Genomic DNA, 17,366 nt, shown 5'->3' with positions numbered 1-17,366 from the left:
AAAGTGTCCAGGTTCGAATCCCATCTCTGCCACCTTCCAGCTGTGTGGACTTGGGGACGTACCTTAACTTCTCTGTGCCTCAATTTCCCCAATTGTTAAATGAGCCCTGAGTCCACTGTCTGGGCAAAAGTCATCATGAGGATCAAGTGAGTTGGGTTATATGAAGTGTTTAGAGCTTAACACACACATGGAGCTCTCCAAGTGTTAGCTAAGCCCTTAACTGCTCTGTTGTACTGTCTCCAAGGGAACTCCAGAATTAGCCCAACCATTGCCCACATTTTAGAAATGGCAGCAGCCAGAATAGGGAGTCAGCAGGCCCAAGTCATGGAGGTCGCCAGTGCTGGCCTCCTACCGTGAGCCTCTGTGGAGGGGAGGAGGGGTAGGGAGGAGGGGCTGGGGAGGAGCGGGAGGGAGACCTAGACATCCTCTACTTAGCAGAAATGAAAGTAAACACGTTGGCAGAGAGAAATGTGGCAGCATCAGAGCAAGGCAGAGCCAGGAAGTGCAGTGCAGGGTATAAATAGGCAGCTGACCTAATAACAGGACTCTCAGTTCTACCTGGACTTCCTAGTTGTACAAGGTGGGGCGAGCCACTCTGCCTCACTGAACCACGCCTTCCTCATCTGCAGAATGGGACAGTAATGCCAGATGCTGTGTAAAGTAGTCTGCGTAAAGCACTTGGCCCAGAGGCTGGTGTGTAGTAAATGCTCAATAAATCGTAGCTGCTGTTCATTATTTGCCTTGGTGTCCAGTCAATGGCCTCACATGCATTTTGCTTCATCCCAGTAAGATACAGGGGTGACATGTGGCTCTAGGAGTAAAGATGGGCAGAAAACGTGGTTTGTGTAATGACTTGGTTAGGAGAGCTGAGACTGTCTAAGATCTGACTCTGCTGGTAACTTGCTATGTGACTTGGGGTAGGTCCCTCTCCCTCTCTGGGCTCCAGTGGTCACATCTGTAAAATAAGTGGGTTGCAGAGGGAGATCTCTGAGGTTGTGCCTACCTCTAACATCACACAGACCTGGGATGTTTCTGGCTTCCTCTAGGAAGCCCTGCGTTCATGGGCAAGCACATGACAACCCTGAAACTAGAAGCTGCCACTGCCTGGGGAGGCACTGTACCTGTGAGGGCTGTGCTATGTCCAGATTAGAAGCCAGAAAGGCGGGGGCAGCAGCACACCCCCAGTGGCAGAAAGGCTTTTACAGCCACCCTCTGTGACCCGTGCAAAGAACTGGGTGCATCTCTCGCTCCACTCCTACCCTTTCCCTCCACCTCCTGCTGAGTTGCTGAAACCCTCCACGGAGTGCATGAGTTGGTGCACAAAGCATATTTAGCTTCCTCCTCTCCTGCTGCAGCCCTTAAGCATGCATCGCCCACAGATTCTGTCTCCATCCCAAGACAGCTTGCTCCCCTAATCACCTACAAAGCCTTCACAGTGCTTTTCACACAGAACGAGGCCTGAGTTAACACCTCCAACAGTTCAGGAGCATCTGAGCTGGATTAAATGCTGAGACAATGAGCACTACTCCCCAGTTGCCTGGAGATGGAATTCCTGCCTTTGCCATTCACCTGCCATGGAAATGTTAGGAGGCAGTGGAATAAACAGGACTGGAAAGCCAGTTAGCACTACCTACTAACTCATAACCATGGGCAAGAGCTTGACCTCCCAAACCTTCTTTCCTCATCTGTAAAATGGGCATATTGTTTCTTTTTCAGAGATGTATTGTGAGTTGTCAAAAATGAGAGAAAATTTGCAGATCCAGTTTGGCATTCAGGAAACACTTAAAAATAAAAAAGCTCCTATTATGAAGATTCTCTGTCTTATGAAGATTCTCTGTCTAGCACTATAAATTCTTGAGCTGAGCTGTCCAATATGGTAGCCACTGTACAAGTGCAGTGGTTTACATTTAAATTTGAAGTATTTAAAATGAAATAAACCAGAATACTCAGTCACTCAGCCATGTTTCCAGTGCTAGACAGCCACACATGGCTAGTGGTCACCAGATTGCACAGCACAGATACAGAACATTTTCATTGTAACAGAAAGTTCTACTGGGCAGTGCTAGTCTAGAAAATCTATATATCCTACAGGCTTATTTGAGCAAGAGATCAGGTCTCCCTGTGGTTCCTATTGGTCAACCTATTCCCTGGCCTCATGCATGATGGATGACTTTCTGGGGCTAGTTGCCAAAAGAGGGCTAACTTTCAAGCCATTGTGTTTGTTTCCAGGTTCTGAAGGAGTCCACACAGAGCATCATGGATTCTCTCCACTAGAAGTGACATTAAAGGCAGACTAGTTCATTTGTGTGTTTCCCAGGGCTGCCAAGTATGGTGGCACAGGTTGTGCACTGCACAATTCCAGGGGTAACGCATAGACATGCCCTACTTTAATCCTCACAAACCATGAGGTGGGTAGTATTCTCCCCCGCTCCCCCATTTTATGCATGGGGAAACTGAAGCTGAAAGAGTTAAATCACTTTCCCAAGTCCTACAGCTAGTAAGTGGTAGAGCCAGGATTCAAACTCCGAGTCCAGATCCAGCATCATACTGGCTCCCAGGGAATGAATGAAGTCGAGGTTTGATTGGTTAAGCCGCTTTTAGTGGCAGCGGGAAGGAGTATGCAAACCTCCCCCACAACAGCCCCCGTCCTCTCCTGCCAGGATCTGGGACTTGTTTGGAAAGCAAAGACTTCCTGCTCCATACAAGCTGTTCAATTCAAGATCCTCTGAGCCGTAAGTTTCGGCTGTGTTTACAGGCAGCAAGAGGGGATCTGAGGTGAATACTAGATTTGGCTCTCAGGCCCCTGGTCTGAGGGTAGAGGAAATTCATTTGCAGTACAAACTAGAAACGCCAGTTGTGTGAGGAGCCCATTTGGCACGCGTTCCCTCATTCTTTCGGCCGGCAAGCAATACCCTGCTCCTTTGCGTCTGGCCACTCCGCCCGTTGCCAAACAGAACTGCTTGAGTCGTCTGATAAATTTACATTTTCCTCCCCTTTAAATACAAACTGGCCATGAAAGGTACTTGGCAGGCCCCAGGCAGACTGGGTTTCGGTTTGATAATACAACTACGGCCAGGATATTATTTGGCTCAGCAGTTTGGGTAACTGTTAGCAACAGTTTTCTGCAAAGGAGTGAGAGGGAAGTTGATGGGCTGCGTGAGGCCATGGCAATCTCTGGCCTGAGCATGTCCCGCCCTGGCTTCTGCTTTCCTGCAGCTGAGGACGGGAGGAGACAGGTACACAGACATCCCTGGGTGCGCACTTCTGAGGATTTTCAGGTAGTGCCTATTGGATTCAGTCTGTCCACAGTTGGGGGAACCTGGGTTCTGATTCTGATGCAGCTGACACCAGCTGTGTCACTTTGGGTGGTTGAGTTACTTTCTCATCTGGACAATAAGGAGACTGGCCTGCATGTTCCCTGCATCTCTTTCTCATGCCCTGCCACTTCCTGAGCACCTACTAGGTGATTGGCACTGTCCCAAGTTCTGAAAATGCAGAGACAATTAATGTTGTGGTTAGGCATTTCACAACCTAGTAGGGGAATGTGAAATGAATGACATTGCAGTGTGGTCGATGCTGTGAAGGGGGTACCCCCAGGAGGGGCACAGAGCCCACAGCGGAAGGGTCAGGAAAAGGTTCCTGGAGGAAGAGGTGCCTGGGCTGAACTGTGAAGGATGGTTAGGAGTGAGGTGGCTGGAAAAGGTGAGAGGAGCTCTTTAACAGAGAATGCCAAGGTGAAGGGAGATCAGTCTTACTGGTGACGGGGGGAGAGGCTCTGAATGTGAAGTTGGGACTTTACCCTAAGGCAGATGGGGGTCACTGGTTCACAAAGGGCTTTGAGCAGGGAAGCTCTCATGATCACATCTGTGCTCTAAACATACCACTCTGGCCGAAATGTGGACAACATGCTGGAGACGATCAAGAGTGTGAAAGCAGGGGGCTGGTCAGGAAGCTGCATGGTGGCCCAGGAGAACGATGTTGGAAGCCTGAGTTAGGGTGGTGGCACTGGGGTGCACGGGAACAGCATCAGATATCTTAGAGGGAGAATGGGTGGGACTTGGTCACTTTTTGGACGTGGGAGCAGGAGGAGAAGAGTTGAGGATGGTACTTTGGCAGCATCTGGTATTTGGCAGATGCCGATAACAACTAAGGACTGACTGGGGGAGAAATGTGCACTAGGGCCCAGTTGGCTGAACTCTGGCCTCACCTGAGTGAAGATCCTTGCACACCTGTGAGTCATGGGGCTTGAGACGTCAACACTACATGGTTGGCTCTGTCAAGGCTGAGGCTCCCTGTGGACATCAGTCTTCTTTGGAGCTAGCTGGCCTCTCATTTCTCTTTCCTACTCTTGGTTCCCTCCCATGTTAGTGGGTGGGGGTGGAGGAGCAGGTGGAAGGATTACGGAAAATACATTCACAGAACGTCTTCAGCAGGGCCGGCAGGAGTGCTGGACTTGAGTTGAGATAAGATTCAAATGTCTGCCATCTCCTTCTCTTCTTCCTTCTTCCATAGTATTCTCATACCTGTGCATCTAGTCTAAAGATGGTTCCCTTCCTCCTTATGCTTGAGGAACCAACGGATGTCTCAAGATATTGGAAGTCTTGATTTTAAACATTTCAGTGATGGTGATGGTGGTAGAAATCTGGCAAAACAGTTCTGGCTACTCCCTAACTTTGATCAAATTCATACACTGGGGTTTCATATATGATTTCTTTCATAAGGGTTCCAATGCTAAAATTTGTTCAAAGGTAAGGATCTCTGAACCAATAAAATACAGTGTCACGGGTAGGAAAACGAGGCTCAGAGAGATTACAAAGGGAGGTCCTGAGAACCCAGTTTCTTGACTTCCGCATTCTGCTATTGCCACTATGCAATTCTGACGCCTGTAGCTTCCTGGAGGAGGAGGTTCTTAAAATACAGGCTGGTCTTTGGTCAGCAGAGAGGAGAGGGGCCTAAGTATTGTCCTCAGGACCGAGGAGTCTTACCTGGGCGGCATCGCTGTCTTCACACTTGATCCGACACTCGCTGTTGAACTGGAAGCCGTCGGTGCACTGGTAGAGCCCGTGGAATTTGGCGGGGGGAGGGTCACATGTCACGGGAACGCAAGCTCCCTCCTGCCAGCTGCCATCTTGGGTACACTGGGTCTTGAAGGCTCGTCTTCAAGGAAGAGATGAAAGAAGAGATACCTCAAGGACCAGGTGGCTGGAGCCATGCTCAACCCAAACCCCCACGTTTCTCTGGAGCCAGCTGGCTTCTGGTTTCCCTTGCCCATTCCTGATTCCCTGCCTGGGGTGGTAGGGGGGATGTGCAGGGGTTCACAGGACTCCTTCCTCAGGGCCAAGCAGGAGTTTCACACCCTCTCACAGTTACACGTGGACTGACGTAAAATCCAAGCCCTGCTAGCCCGTCTCCTCTCCCTTCCTTCCGGAGTGTGCTGATGGGTTGGCATGACGATACCAATGCCCACCACCTACGACGTGCCAGGCACTCTGCGAGCACTTTGCATACACATCCTATTCTATCCTCAGCACTTTCTCCTGTGGTAACCGTTATCATCATCCCCGTCTTATTGCTGAAAAATAGAGGCCCAGAGAAGTGAAGTCACTTGCCTGAGGTCACACAGCCAGTAAGCAGTTAGTAATAATGTCCTTCTAGAGTCTCAGTGAAGAGAATGGGATGAGTGGAGGGTACTGCCACCAGTAAAGAAAGGAGCGCTTCCTTCTAACCAGACAGCCAGACCTGGCTCTCCTCCTCCCCGGAACCTGGGGGTCGGCCTTTGCAGCCACACTTACTTCTTTGACTTCCGGGAGGAGCCGGGCACGTGGTATCCAGGTTTGCACTTGTACTTGCAGAAAGAGCCCACCTTGTGCTTGTTCTCTCGGCACCGGGCCGTCTGGAGGTCCGCGTTGGGCACCGGGGGTGGAGCCAGGCACATGAGCTCGCACAGGGCCTCCGGGAAGGACCACAGCCCATCCTCCATACAGGTCAGGAGGCTGCTGCTGCCTGGAGGACACAAGCAGGCGGGGTCAGCGGAGGGAGGGCAGACAACCTGAAGAACCAGAGGGCCTCCCAAATGTAGTTCCACTTACAACTGAGGAACCTAGGGAGAGGGGGAGCTGCCACAAAGCAGAGGAGATGCAACTTCAGGGTTGACTGACCCCACGTCTATAGCGAATTACAACTCAAGGCTCCTGACTCCTCATTCTGAACCTCTTACACTCCGTAGAAAAGAGAACTTCATAATCCTTCCATCCATCCTCCTGGCTTTGCCAGGTGAGCACTGGAGCCCAGAGATGAAGGCGCTTGCCTTCTAACAATTGGCAGAGTTGGCTCCGATGGGAACACACTCGGGGCTCTGAGATCCGTGTGCTGTGTGACCTCCAGCTGCTGCTCCTTCTCTGGGCCCTGCTCCCTTGTACTTGTCCTCGCCCCCCTCATGCCTGGAAGTGACAGTGTCGTGGTATCTGGAGGTTTGATTTTCTTCTCGGGCCCCTATATTCAGTGAAGTTTTGCCAAAGCAGCTGAGAGATGAGCACGTCCCCTGTAGCCCGCGCCAGCTCTGACAGACGTGCTGATGGCCATCGGGAAGCTGGCCTGATGGGGAACGTTACAAGTAAAAGTAAAAGACGGGGAGTCGGCTTTCCCCTGCCAGGTCGTATATTATCCATGCACAGCCTGCCCAAAACCTCCCCAAGACAATTAGAGATGGACTTGAAACTTGGGTCTCTCAACCAAACTCTCCTCTTCCCAGTTATTCTTGAAAGGTGCTGACAACCAGGGCTGGAAGCACATGGGAGGCTCCAGGACTTGGAAGCTGGAGGGGTGATAGGGACTACACTGACACTTACTGATCATTTACAACGCACTGAGTACTTCTGATACGTGATTGCATTTACTCTCACACCAGTGCTCTTGGGGTGACAACTCCCACTTGCAGAGACTTAGCAAGGCAAGTGACTTGACCAAGTTCTCATGGTTAGCAAAAGACAAAAGTGAAGTTCAAGGCCAATTCTGTGTAACTACAAAGACAGCTGTGGTTTTTAGTAGGGAGTTGACTACGCGTGCTCAGCAGAGCCCTCGATGCGTGTGTATTCTGAGAGACCCAAGCCCCAAGCCTCCTATTTAGGGAAAGAAAGCGAGTGCCCCCGCCTTTCGTGGTGATGAGAAGATAAAATGAAACATTTATGAACACTGTCCAGAAAAGAGCTGCTAAATTCCTGATTTGCTTCTCCCTCCATCAGGTCCCTTCTCTTCTTCCTCCCCTCCTCCCTCCTCCTAATCTTTGCCTCCGTCAGCAGATCCGACAGGACAGACACCTTCATTCATCCAACAAGCATCGATTTAGTGCTTCCTAGGTGCCGGCTCCTCTTGTCTATGTTGGGACAAAGCAGTGAACAAAACAAAACGCAAGCCCTGCCCCCTTGGAGCTTATGTTCTAGGGACTAGGGAGAGACGAAATACATTATCCTAAGAAAGCAAACCATTTAGTGTGCTAGAAGGCGGGAAGTACCACGGAAAGAAATAAAGCAGGAAAAAGAAGAAAGGTGAGAGGCCACGTAGGCTTCTCGCAGCTTCCCTCCCTGTTCACTTTCCTCCTTTCCCCCCGGTCAGTGGGAGCCGTCTGATGAGCAAAAGACAACTTAGGGTCCGTAAGCCCCACAGAGGATTCCACACTGATAAACGGTGACACTGCAAACTACAGCTATTTCTACATCAAGTAAAAAGAATACAGGGTGTGAGAGGATGATTTATCTGGAAGAAGCTCTCAAACACCAGCAACTGCAAACTGCTTTTCTTTTGCACAGCCCTCGTGACTGGGGCGGTGTTTCAGAGTGCCCAGACACAGCGAGAGCTTAGGGAGCAGGGAAGTCACAAAAGACAAGGGGAGAACACCCTCTCTATACTTCCCAAGAAGGATAGAGGATCTCTGGGAAGAGTGCTGAGATTCTTTAAAAATAAGTGCGCCCTAGCAGCTATGCGAATCGTAAATTGTGAAATGGAAGTCATGCTTCTTTGGGGGCAGGCTAAAGCAAAAATTGCAAAATGTTAGTCAAGAGAGAAAATGCAAACCAGAAATGTAAATTCTAGGAGAGGGTAAATAGGAGTTAACCTTGCACCACAGTCCAAAGGAGAACGACGCTAAAAGCAGGAACTGGCGGTTCAGGACCATGGACATGCCCCCGCCCCGCAACAAAGGAAATCCAGGAGACCAGACCCTGCATTGTGCAGAATCAGCATTTCCATGCTCCCAGCGGCTCTCATGGAGCCACCACCCTGCATCCACCGCGTGGCTTTGAAGAAAGCAGGGTAGGACACATGCTGTCCCTGCTCTGCCCTCATCCCCTTGGCACTGACCTCTATACTCTGAAGGATGCCTCCTGCACCTGCAGCTACCTGCTGCTAGAGGTCTTCTGTTCCGATCACGGAGGCCGGCTCTGCCTGCACACCAGGCAAGCTCACAGTGCTGAGGTGTCATTGCTCCCGGAAGGAGCACTCAACCAGAGATGGAGCTGCTGGATTAGCATGGCAGTTTCCAGAGTTGCAGTAACTCTGAGGAATGTTCTACCCTGTCTCCCATCCCTCCCTGGAGGGACTGAGCTCCTGGTGCCCACAGAGGTACTGACTTTAGAAGAAGACCCTTGATGCTCCAGTCCCTTCCATGCCTCCCTTTCTCAATCCCCTCCCTGTCTTTCCTGGGGAAGCATGACTCAGGACGCAAGGTGAAAGTATTTCTGAGTCTGGGGTTTCTGGCTGAGGATAAAGAGCACTGAAGTCAGAGATTGGGTTTCAAAAAGTTATCTGACCCTGTACTTTTGGTTGTTCATTGGTTCAAGTCAGGAAAATAAATCTTGCTCACCCAGCCTATAAAATGTGGCTAAGGAAATTTCAATCTCTAGTGAGTATTAAAATAATTATAAATGTACTGTCAAAAGAGATAGACCTATTTTTATTATTTTATTTAAAAGAGTACCCAGAAGACCACATTTTTGGGGGAGCGCCTTTAAGATTGAAGTTAACCTAGAGAAGAATACAAAGAGGGACAGACCAGGAGACCGAGGTCTGGTTTGCTTAGTATCTCGCATATGGTGCTGACAACGCACATAGCCTAAGGTCAGGAACTGCATCGTGTTCATTCTTCTATTCCGGAAACTACCCTAGTGCCAAGCACATAGTAGGCCCACGTCCATTTGTTAAATGCACGGAGTATTATGAACCTACGTGTGACCTTGAACAAGTCACCTAACCTCTCTGGCCCTAGACCAAAAGCCGTCTTTAAGTTCTGGTCCAGCTCTAATATTTTTTTTAGGATGTGAAAGGGTATCGGCCACTGTATTGTTTTAAGAAAACGAAAATGCAGCTAGCTGGGCCTGGGATAAGGACAAACCGGCATTCAGGAGGCTGCGTTAACCCAAGGTTAGTGCTGGGAGGACAAGAAGGAGATTGGGTTTCATTGCTCCTGGTGAGAGACTGAGCTTCACAGGAGTCACAGAGCAAGAAGAGGAAGGAGGACAAGGAGGACAGGTGGAGAAGGAGCCTCAGCTGGTGCCGGGGCTGCAGAAAGTCAGCCTGCGAAGCTGAGGCAGAGGAAATGAGGCATCAAGAGAAGCATGTGACCCTCTGTTGTTTTTCGTCCTGAAGGCACATGTTTAGGCTCCTGGGATCCCAAGCTGTTAAAGAGAAAGCCTGAGCTGGACTTGGCAGTCCCAGAAAGTATGTCATCCGTTCAGTAAAACTGGGTTCTCTCAGCTCCAGCCTGGGTGAGTCAGATTACATTTTGATTGTTTCATCGTCCAATTTTTTTTCCCCTCAAGTATCTGAAAGGAATTCTACCCAATAGCTGTCTGTATTAAGTCCATGAGGCAGGCCCAGGAAGAATTACTGGAGCCACCTCCTTGATCCTCCTAGTGACCCAGTTTGTCATTAATCCCATTTTGGAGGTGAGGAAACTGGGGGAAAGTGAGCTGCTCAAACTAGAACTGGGGTTCTCTCCACGTCTGTCTGACTGCCGAGTGCCCTCCCGACCCCACAACAGAGCTTTAAGCCAGGAGCACAGCCAAAGAGGAATTGCGGTCGGGGGGAATCTCATGGAATCAGGAATGTGGATGATTGGAGGATCCCCAAATAAAAATTAGTCAGACAATAAGATTTCATCATCCCCATCCCTACCCCACGATCCAGAATGGTGTCTCTCACTTCCCAATTTCTTAACCAAGTGGTCCCATATGTTAGACACAAAGGGAAAAGAATGTTCTAAGAGGCAATCATAGTTGGGGATAATTGGTGGAGAATGTCCTAAGAAGAGGGAGAACCGAGCCTGGAACGCTGGACACTTGCAGTACAGGAGGTTGCCAGGGAACGCAAAGAGCAGGTGCAAGTCAGGTTATTTCACCGGACTGGTGGGAACCGTGTGCCTGGCAAGGGGGCACCATTTCCAGGGTCAGGACCCCTGGGTGACCTTCTGGTCCCAACGTTGCATAAATGTCTTTCCCTCTGGGACCTCAGTTTCTGCACTGCAAAGTGAAATAACTAGCTTTGATCACCTCTAGGCTTCTCCCAGCTCTGAGGCTTCAGGGTTTGATGGGAGTTCTGGGTTGAGGGACATGGTTTAGGAGAGGCCAAAGGGCTTCCGAGGCAGCAAGTAAGAACCCTGAAGTAAGAATAGGCTTGACCCTCGAAGCTTCAGCAACCATTCAGAGTGGAAGAGGTGGGGGAGAGACAGGAAGAATTACCTAAGAGCTGAAACTCATGCTTACTCTGTATTCTTATCACTGCTCACGTCTAAAGGCAGCTTCGTAAGCAGCTATGTGATCCTGAACCAGCTTCTCCACTGAGTCCCTCACGTCCCCGGGAATGACCTGAGCCATGGTTTACCATCCACACCCAGTGGCGGTTTGGACCTGATGACATCCCAGACCCCGCCATCTCCAAGGCACTAGCGTGGTAAGATGAAGCAAGCAGCCTTCTCTCAGGAGTGGGACGAGAACTCCTCTGTGAGGTGGCCCTGTCTTTGTGGGGAAGATGCCTCGATGAGACCCTTGGGGTAAAGCTGAATCCTCCCGGGCTCGCCATCTGCTTCTGAGCAAGATGAAGGGGTCTCTGCCTGAGAGAGGAGAGGGGATGTGAAATTCCTAGAGGGAGGGAGGTCCTGTCGGGATTCTGAGGGGGAGGGCAAGGGGTGAGGAAGGGCGCTGAGGGCAGGGAAGAAGGTTCACTGCTGCACCCTGCAGGATGTGGCCACTCCCCGTGTCCTCCCAGCTCACGTTCCTATCTTCTAAGTCTAAGAAATTAGAAAATGCTCCATGGTCTTGGGTATCTTCTGGACCCTAGGGAATAAACTGAGTTTTAAATCTGAGGTCAGGCAGGCAAAATTGAGGTAGCAAAGGCAACAACAGGCAGAAGGAGACCAACAGGAGGCCTTTGAAAAAGCTCTCTGTCGGCTGAGTGCCTGCTAACTTTAGAAACCCCGCTCCAGAGTGGACACCAAGTGCACCCAACACGGTTGAGTTGAGGTTGACAAGGTGATGTAGGTAAAGTTGCATTTTTAGCCATTTAATTAAACATTTATGATTTTTGATTTTGAAGTTGTTGTTTTTTTTTTCAATCTGAGAGTATTTTTTCTCTCATGCATTTTTGTGGACTCAGTCTGTGCTCTTACTGCTCATTTCATAAAGGCCCTTGGCAGGAGTGACTCGAGGGACGTGAATTCACAGACTATTTTGCATCCATCTTGAAGAAGGCTCAGAATGTAAGTGGAAGTCAGGATAGTGAAGAAAAGTTCACCTGGATTCTAGGGAGCAATTGGGTTTGTGGTGCTGCCCGCATTAAACCAGTTTTAGGGCCACACTCGGTGCTTTTCCTGGTTGGTGGCTGCTTCCAAGGACACGAACCCCCAGGTCCTGAGAGGGGCGCCGAGGACGAGCATGTCTCCATGCTCCCAGGACTAAGCCTCCCTGGGACAAAGGGGTTGGGGCAGAGAGCAGCTGCCCCACAGATTCCCACAAGGTGTCCCTTGGAGACGAGTATTTACTGGGACTTCCTCCTGCTCTGAGATTTTATACACACCAGCTCTTTAATCCTCAACATGACCCTTCAGAGTGGGCACTCTTACACCCATTTTACAAGTAAGAGCACTGGGGCTCAGAGACGTGAAACTACCCTCCTAAGATCAAACAGTTGGGGCAGACCCAGGAGTGGAATCCCAGACTGTCTGACGAAAGCTCGCATTCCTTTTGCTGAAATCATGCTTCAGGGAAAGGAAAAATAAAAGCGGGACAGGGAAGCAAACAAAAAGTGGGGAAATTTTGTTTTGATCTTTATCTTCTGGTTTAAGAAGAGAGGCATGATTAAGATGCTCAAGTGAGAGACAGCAGGACCTATGTCCCTTCGTTGCTGCCAGCAGACCCAAGCTGAGGCATCAGACCTGGAATTTGAGCATCAGATGATGCTGAGAACCAAGGGGCATGATATGCCAATACCTGGTGAGTCAATGTGGCCACTGGAGAGATGCTCGCCTGTATTCTCAAGAGAAAAGCAAAGTTGGGATCAACAACTATCCTGGGGCCATGTCTCCCCAGCGGGGTCACCCCCTCCAGCAGAGTCAACAGAGGAGCAGCGGCAGAAGGGCCTGAGTCACTCTGATTAAGGATTGTTATTAGCTGAATGAGGGCTCTGATAATCAATGCTGATTTATACACCTCCCTTTCCCAAGGGCCTCTGATTGAGGGCACAAGTGTGCTTTTCTAGTCTGGAGTTATTAATACACCCCACGTCTGGGCAAACGAGGCCAAGGGTGATAACCTGGAAGATGAAGGGTTTACAATTTCCACTGGTCTCTTCACGTCACTCTGATCTAAATCTTTACAGAGGCTCAAATAAAATGTCTACAATTTTATATTTCAATCTTCTTGGGTGAAAAATGAGAGGATCTTAGGGATGTATCCCAGAAGATGTGCCCTGCTTTTCTTTTGGGGCAGTTTATGACCTTGCTGGGTCCTTCATTCATTTCTTAAAAGAAACATTTCCTGTGGTATGACTTTCATCAATTTTTATCCAGCTACCCAGTCAATACACTTAACTGAATACTACCATGTGTGATAATCTTTTGAAGTTCTGTATCCCCTTGAAAATTTGGGTACACTATTGACTCTCTCCAATCATCTAAATGCCTAAAACTCATGAGCCTGTAATAGGACATCTAAGTTTCAGGGAATTTGCAAATTCCCTCCAAAATCCCCCATGCCCCAAAGAAGTCCTATAGAGTGGAAATGAGTGGACGCCAAGGTAGGACTCATGCTTGAGTGACATATGGTTTTGGGTATCTGATAAAGGGGCAATGTCTCCTCTGATAAACCAAGCAAAGGAGAGGGTCCTGGCTCCTCTGTGAGTTGGATACAATGTCAAAATCCAATACTCAACGGGAAACCAAGGCATTCGTTCTGACAATGCCGCTAACTTGCTCTGCAACTCTGTACAAGCCCCTTCCTTCCTCTCACCGGCCCTCAATCTCACCGTCTTCCCAACAGTCATTCCTGATGAGCTCTAAGGACCCTTCTAGGCCTGGCAGCCTAGGTCACCCAGGCCAGCCTCTCACTCATCTCCAAAATGAGTCTGCTTCTCCAGTTTGCCAGACTGACTCACTCACCTTAATACCCCCAGTACCCAGCCCAGGGGATCCCAGTAAACTGTCCTGTCCAGAACCACGCCTCTCTCAGCTAGCACTTCCTAGCGAGCAGCAGCTGGCTTTGGAGAAAGACCTGGGCCCCATGGTGGAACCCAGCACCAGCAGCGTGGCCTTGGGCCGTGTTCCTTCTACTCTCTGAGCCTTGATCTCCTCTTCTATGAAAATGAGAAGGATAATGGCTCTTAGGCTTACCAAGCCCTCATCCTACCCAGTGCACTAGACACATCAGCTCCAAATGTTACTTTCTTAGAATCGATTTCTTCCCTCCACGCTCCTTCCCTTCTTCCTTCTCTCTTTTCTGTCCTTTTTTGCAAGATTGAAAGAGTGGCTGTCATATTCATCCACACTCTTCTTTCTCCTCAGCGGCACAGCAAGGCGGTTGGCATATATACTATTGGTGGAATCAGAAGCAAGGATAACTAATTACCTCCCCCCACACCAAAAGAAAAAAAAAAAGAACTTAATGTGAAAAACCAAATTGTGGAAGACAATACCTAAAAAATTAAAAAAAAAGAAGCAAGGATAAAGCCTTGTCCAACCCTTGGTGTTTGAGACCCAGAAGGACCTGGGAGCAGCCTCTGGGTTTCCCCTGGAAAAAACAGTACCTTTCAACTGCGCCGGGTGACGGCACTGGAACGAGCATTTGCTGCCAAAGGTGGTGCCCTCGAGGCAGGAGAACGAGGCAGCGTAGACGTGGTGCTGGTCCGGGACGCCACAGTCCACCGGCTCACATGCCACCTGCTTGTTCCACTTGCCCTCCGTGCAGGTGACTGTGACACTGGGTCCTGTCTGAAAGGCGGAGGCAGGTGCAGTGAGGAGCGGCGGACTGGGTCCCCAGTGTGCGGAAACGCCCTCCCCCAGGCTGCGGCGCGGGGGCTTAGATCAGTGCTTAGAGTCTAACTCCAGCTCACTCTCCCTGATCCCAACAACTGCTTGAAGTCAGTACTTCAGTTCCCATTTCACAGATGCAGCTCCAAGTTACACAGCTGGAAAGAGGATAAGTGGGAACTGAGCCCAAGCGAGCTAGGCTCTTCACTGCTGTCTGGAGAGTCTCCCAGATCATGACTTCTACTGTGCTGGTGAGAATCTTAAGACGCAGACTTCTCGGGACCTATGACTTCTTTTAGAAGACCACCTCTGAAACATGGCGCAAGCATGGGGCAGTGGCTGTTGATCTCTGTATCTTTTCTCGGCCCTGGAGGAGATTATGGGGATCTTCCCAGTGCCTCCTAGTGTCTGGCACAGGGTGGGCATCACCTGGGGAGACTGGAGAACTGGATTTTGTCCTCTGTGCTATGAGATCATGGGCAAGTCCCCTTCCTTATTTGAGCTGACCCTTTAGCATTGAACCCATGGAGCCACTCCCTCCTCCAGATATGATGGTTCAGTAGCTGGGAGAGGTCGACATGAAGAAGGAATGAGGCTGCGACAACAAAAGGGTAGACAGAGACTTGAACCAAACTAGAAGTCGGCAGGGCTGTGCAGGTGGAAGGGTGAGGCCAAGCCACAGAGCCAAGGGAGGGCCAGGCATTCAGAGCCCGCAGGCTTCCATTCAGGGAGAAAGCCGCCAAATCCCAGGGGGCTGGGGATGCCAAATGTTGATCTGGGATTTTAAAAGCAAAGGACACTTCTCCCCTCTTAAGCACGCATCAAAGGGGGAAGAAGTCCCTCGCTGCCGAAGACAGCTAATTGTTTCCACAGGAGTTGAGACCTGCCGTGTCTGACACACGGAAGCAGGTTCTAAGACAAGCAATTGAGGGCCCCAGAGCTCCTCAGTGGGGCTCTTTTTAAGCCCAGAAGCTCTGTATAAATAGGCGTTCCCTGCAACATGGAACGTGTCCCGTGTACCTGGAGCACGAGGGTGGAGTCCGAGGGTGGGGCTCTACAAAAAGCTGTGTCTGGAATCCCCAGATCTTGGGGCTTCACGGACTGCCACTCCCCGCACCCACAGGAGACCCCACAGCCACATCTGGCTGAAGCAGCATTCTGCCACGTCTCAAGTCCACTCGCTGCCACTACCCTCGTCCCTCCTCCACACGCTCTTCTGAGAGCTCTCCCCATGGCCCGTCTTCTGCCAGGTCCACACTGCACCAGGTGGGCAGCTGGAAGGACCTTTATCAACCATGGTCCGACCACGTCACGCACTTCAACAGCTCTCTGTTGCCCCAAAGACAAATCTCAACCTTCCCGACCAAGCCCACAGGGCCTCGCACCAGTGCACCTTGCTGGCCCTCCAGCCTCACTGCTTGGGTGAGTTCAGAAAAAGAAACATCAGTCTGGAGCCTGCTCCTTCTCACCACTAGGCATCTGCGTGTCTCTCCTGCCTGCGCCCAGAGTCCACACTTCTCCCCTCACCCCAGCACGTGCCCCTCCGCTTGTATCTGTAGTTCTCAGTTTTCACGTTGCTTCTTCCAAGGGCCTTTCCTTGAAACCCCTGTGTTTCCATCATACCCTGCACTTCCCTTTACAGTGTGTATCGCTCACTCATCATCTGCACCCCAGTCACTAGTCACTAAGCTCCTTGAGAGGAGGAACCAGATTTATCTTAGTGACTTTTTCTTCTCCAGCACCTAGTACAGTGTCTGGTTCCCAGGGCATAGATGCTTCACAATGAATGAATGAATGAATGAATGAATGAACACCTCACTGACAGAGGGCTCACTGCTTCCTAAAGCAGCCCATTCAGTTTTGGCAGAGTTCTGACTGAGAGGGTTTCAGTCTCAAGTTCATGCTCAGCCCCAGGTTGTCCAGATTTGCAGCAGCCTACACAAGGACTCTGGTACATGTTGTGCGGAACACTATTCTGCCCGGAAGGAGTGGCTCAGAAACCCCAGACTGGTTGATTGATTCATCCAAGCCACACGTGTTTAGTGAGCACCTACTACATGGCAGCAGCATTTTAAGAGCTGAGGACTCAGCAGAGAACGTGTTCAGCACCCGGTCAGCCTATGCTGAGCTGGAGAGGGACTCTGCACCCAGCACCTGGACATACCTGGCTCTTGATCAGCTCGTCATCCCGCTGTATCTGGAGCACGTAGCCTGTCCGGCAGCGCACAGTGCATTGGGCGCCGTGGTAGTGGTCACTGCTGGAGCAGTTGAGAGAAGCATTCTCCACGGCCAGCTTCGGGCAGTCAGCGGCCTCACATGCAAAGTGCACACAGCTGGAGAGGAAAGAAGCAAGAGGGTGAGAGGGCGCTTTCTTGCAGCACCCCAGCACTCCAGCTGGAAGATGAAGGCTGGTGGCCTTCCTCTCCAGAATTTCAGGAGGCTGAGACTGGAGAGAGACAGAGCGAACAAGACTCTGGAGGCAGTGGTCAAAGTTTATAATCAAGAGCACCATTTATGGAAACAGACAAACCAGGGCTCAAATCCTACAGCTTGAAAATTTTGTTATCAACCTTTAAACCTTGCAGAACCTCAGTTTTCCCATCTGCAAAATGGGGATCACTATGATTACAGCAAGTATTCATCGAGGCTCGTATCCCAGGCACTGAGTTGAATGAAAGCCTCTCCATATTTTATAACAGCACTCACTTTCGAGGGGCATTGTGAGAATTAAATCAGATAGTTCAGGAAAAGCACAGAGCAGAATCCCTCGCACATAGAAGCACTCGATCAATGGTAGCTAATGTCATGAGTAAATCTATGCGCTATTACCTAGAAGCTGTCTGACTTTGGGCAGGGC

The 17,366-nt window shown here is 50.2% G+C and overlaps 1 protein-coding gene across 1 annotated transcript in view; it reads right to left on the bottom strand.

Annotated features, from left to right (window-relative positions):
* PAPPA (pappalysin 1) overlaps window positions 1-17,366 on the bottom strand; it is a 230,519-nt gene that overhangs the window by 38,009 nt on the left and 175,144 nt on the right. The window contains exons 14-17 of the mRNA XM_032478289.1: window positions 16,674-16,842; window positions 14,287-14,470; window positions 5,793-6,003; window positions 4,986-5,157 (exon numbers count right to left, since the gene is read on the bottom strand). Coding sequence (XP_032334180.1) covers window positions 4,986-5,157; window positions 5,793-6,003; window positions 14,287-14,470; window positions 16,674-16,842 — 736 coding nt within the window. The remainder of the gene's footprint in view (window positions 1-4,985; window positions 5,158-5,792; window positions 6,004-14,286; window positions 14,471-16,673; window positions 16,843-17,366) is intronic.

The sequence above is a fragment of the Camelus ferus genome, chromosome 4 (genome assembly GCF_009834535.1).
Source record: "Camelus ferus isolate YT-003-E chromosome 4, BCGSAC_Cfer_1.0, whole genome shotgun sequence".
NCBI classification, from domain to species: domain Eukaryota; kingdom Metazoa; phylum Chordata; class Mammalia; order Artiodactyla; family Camelidae; genus Camelus; species Camelus ferus.
The sequence above is the reverse complement of the archived record's forward strand: the minus strand, read 5'-3'. Positions and strand labels throughout refer to the sequence as shown.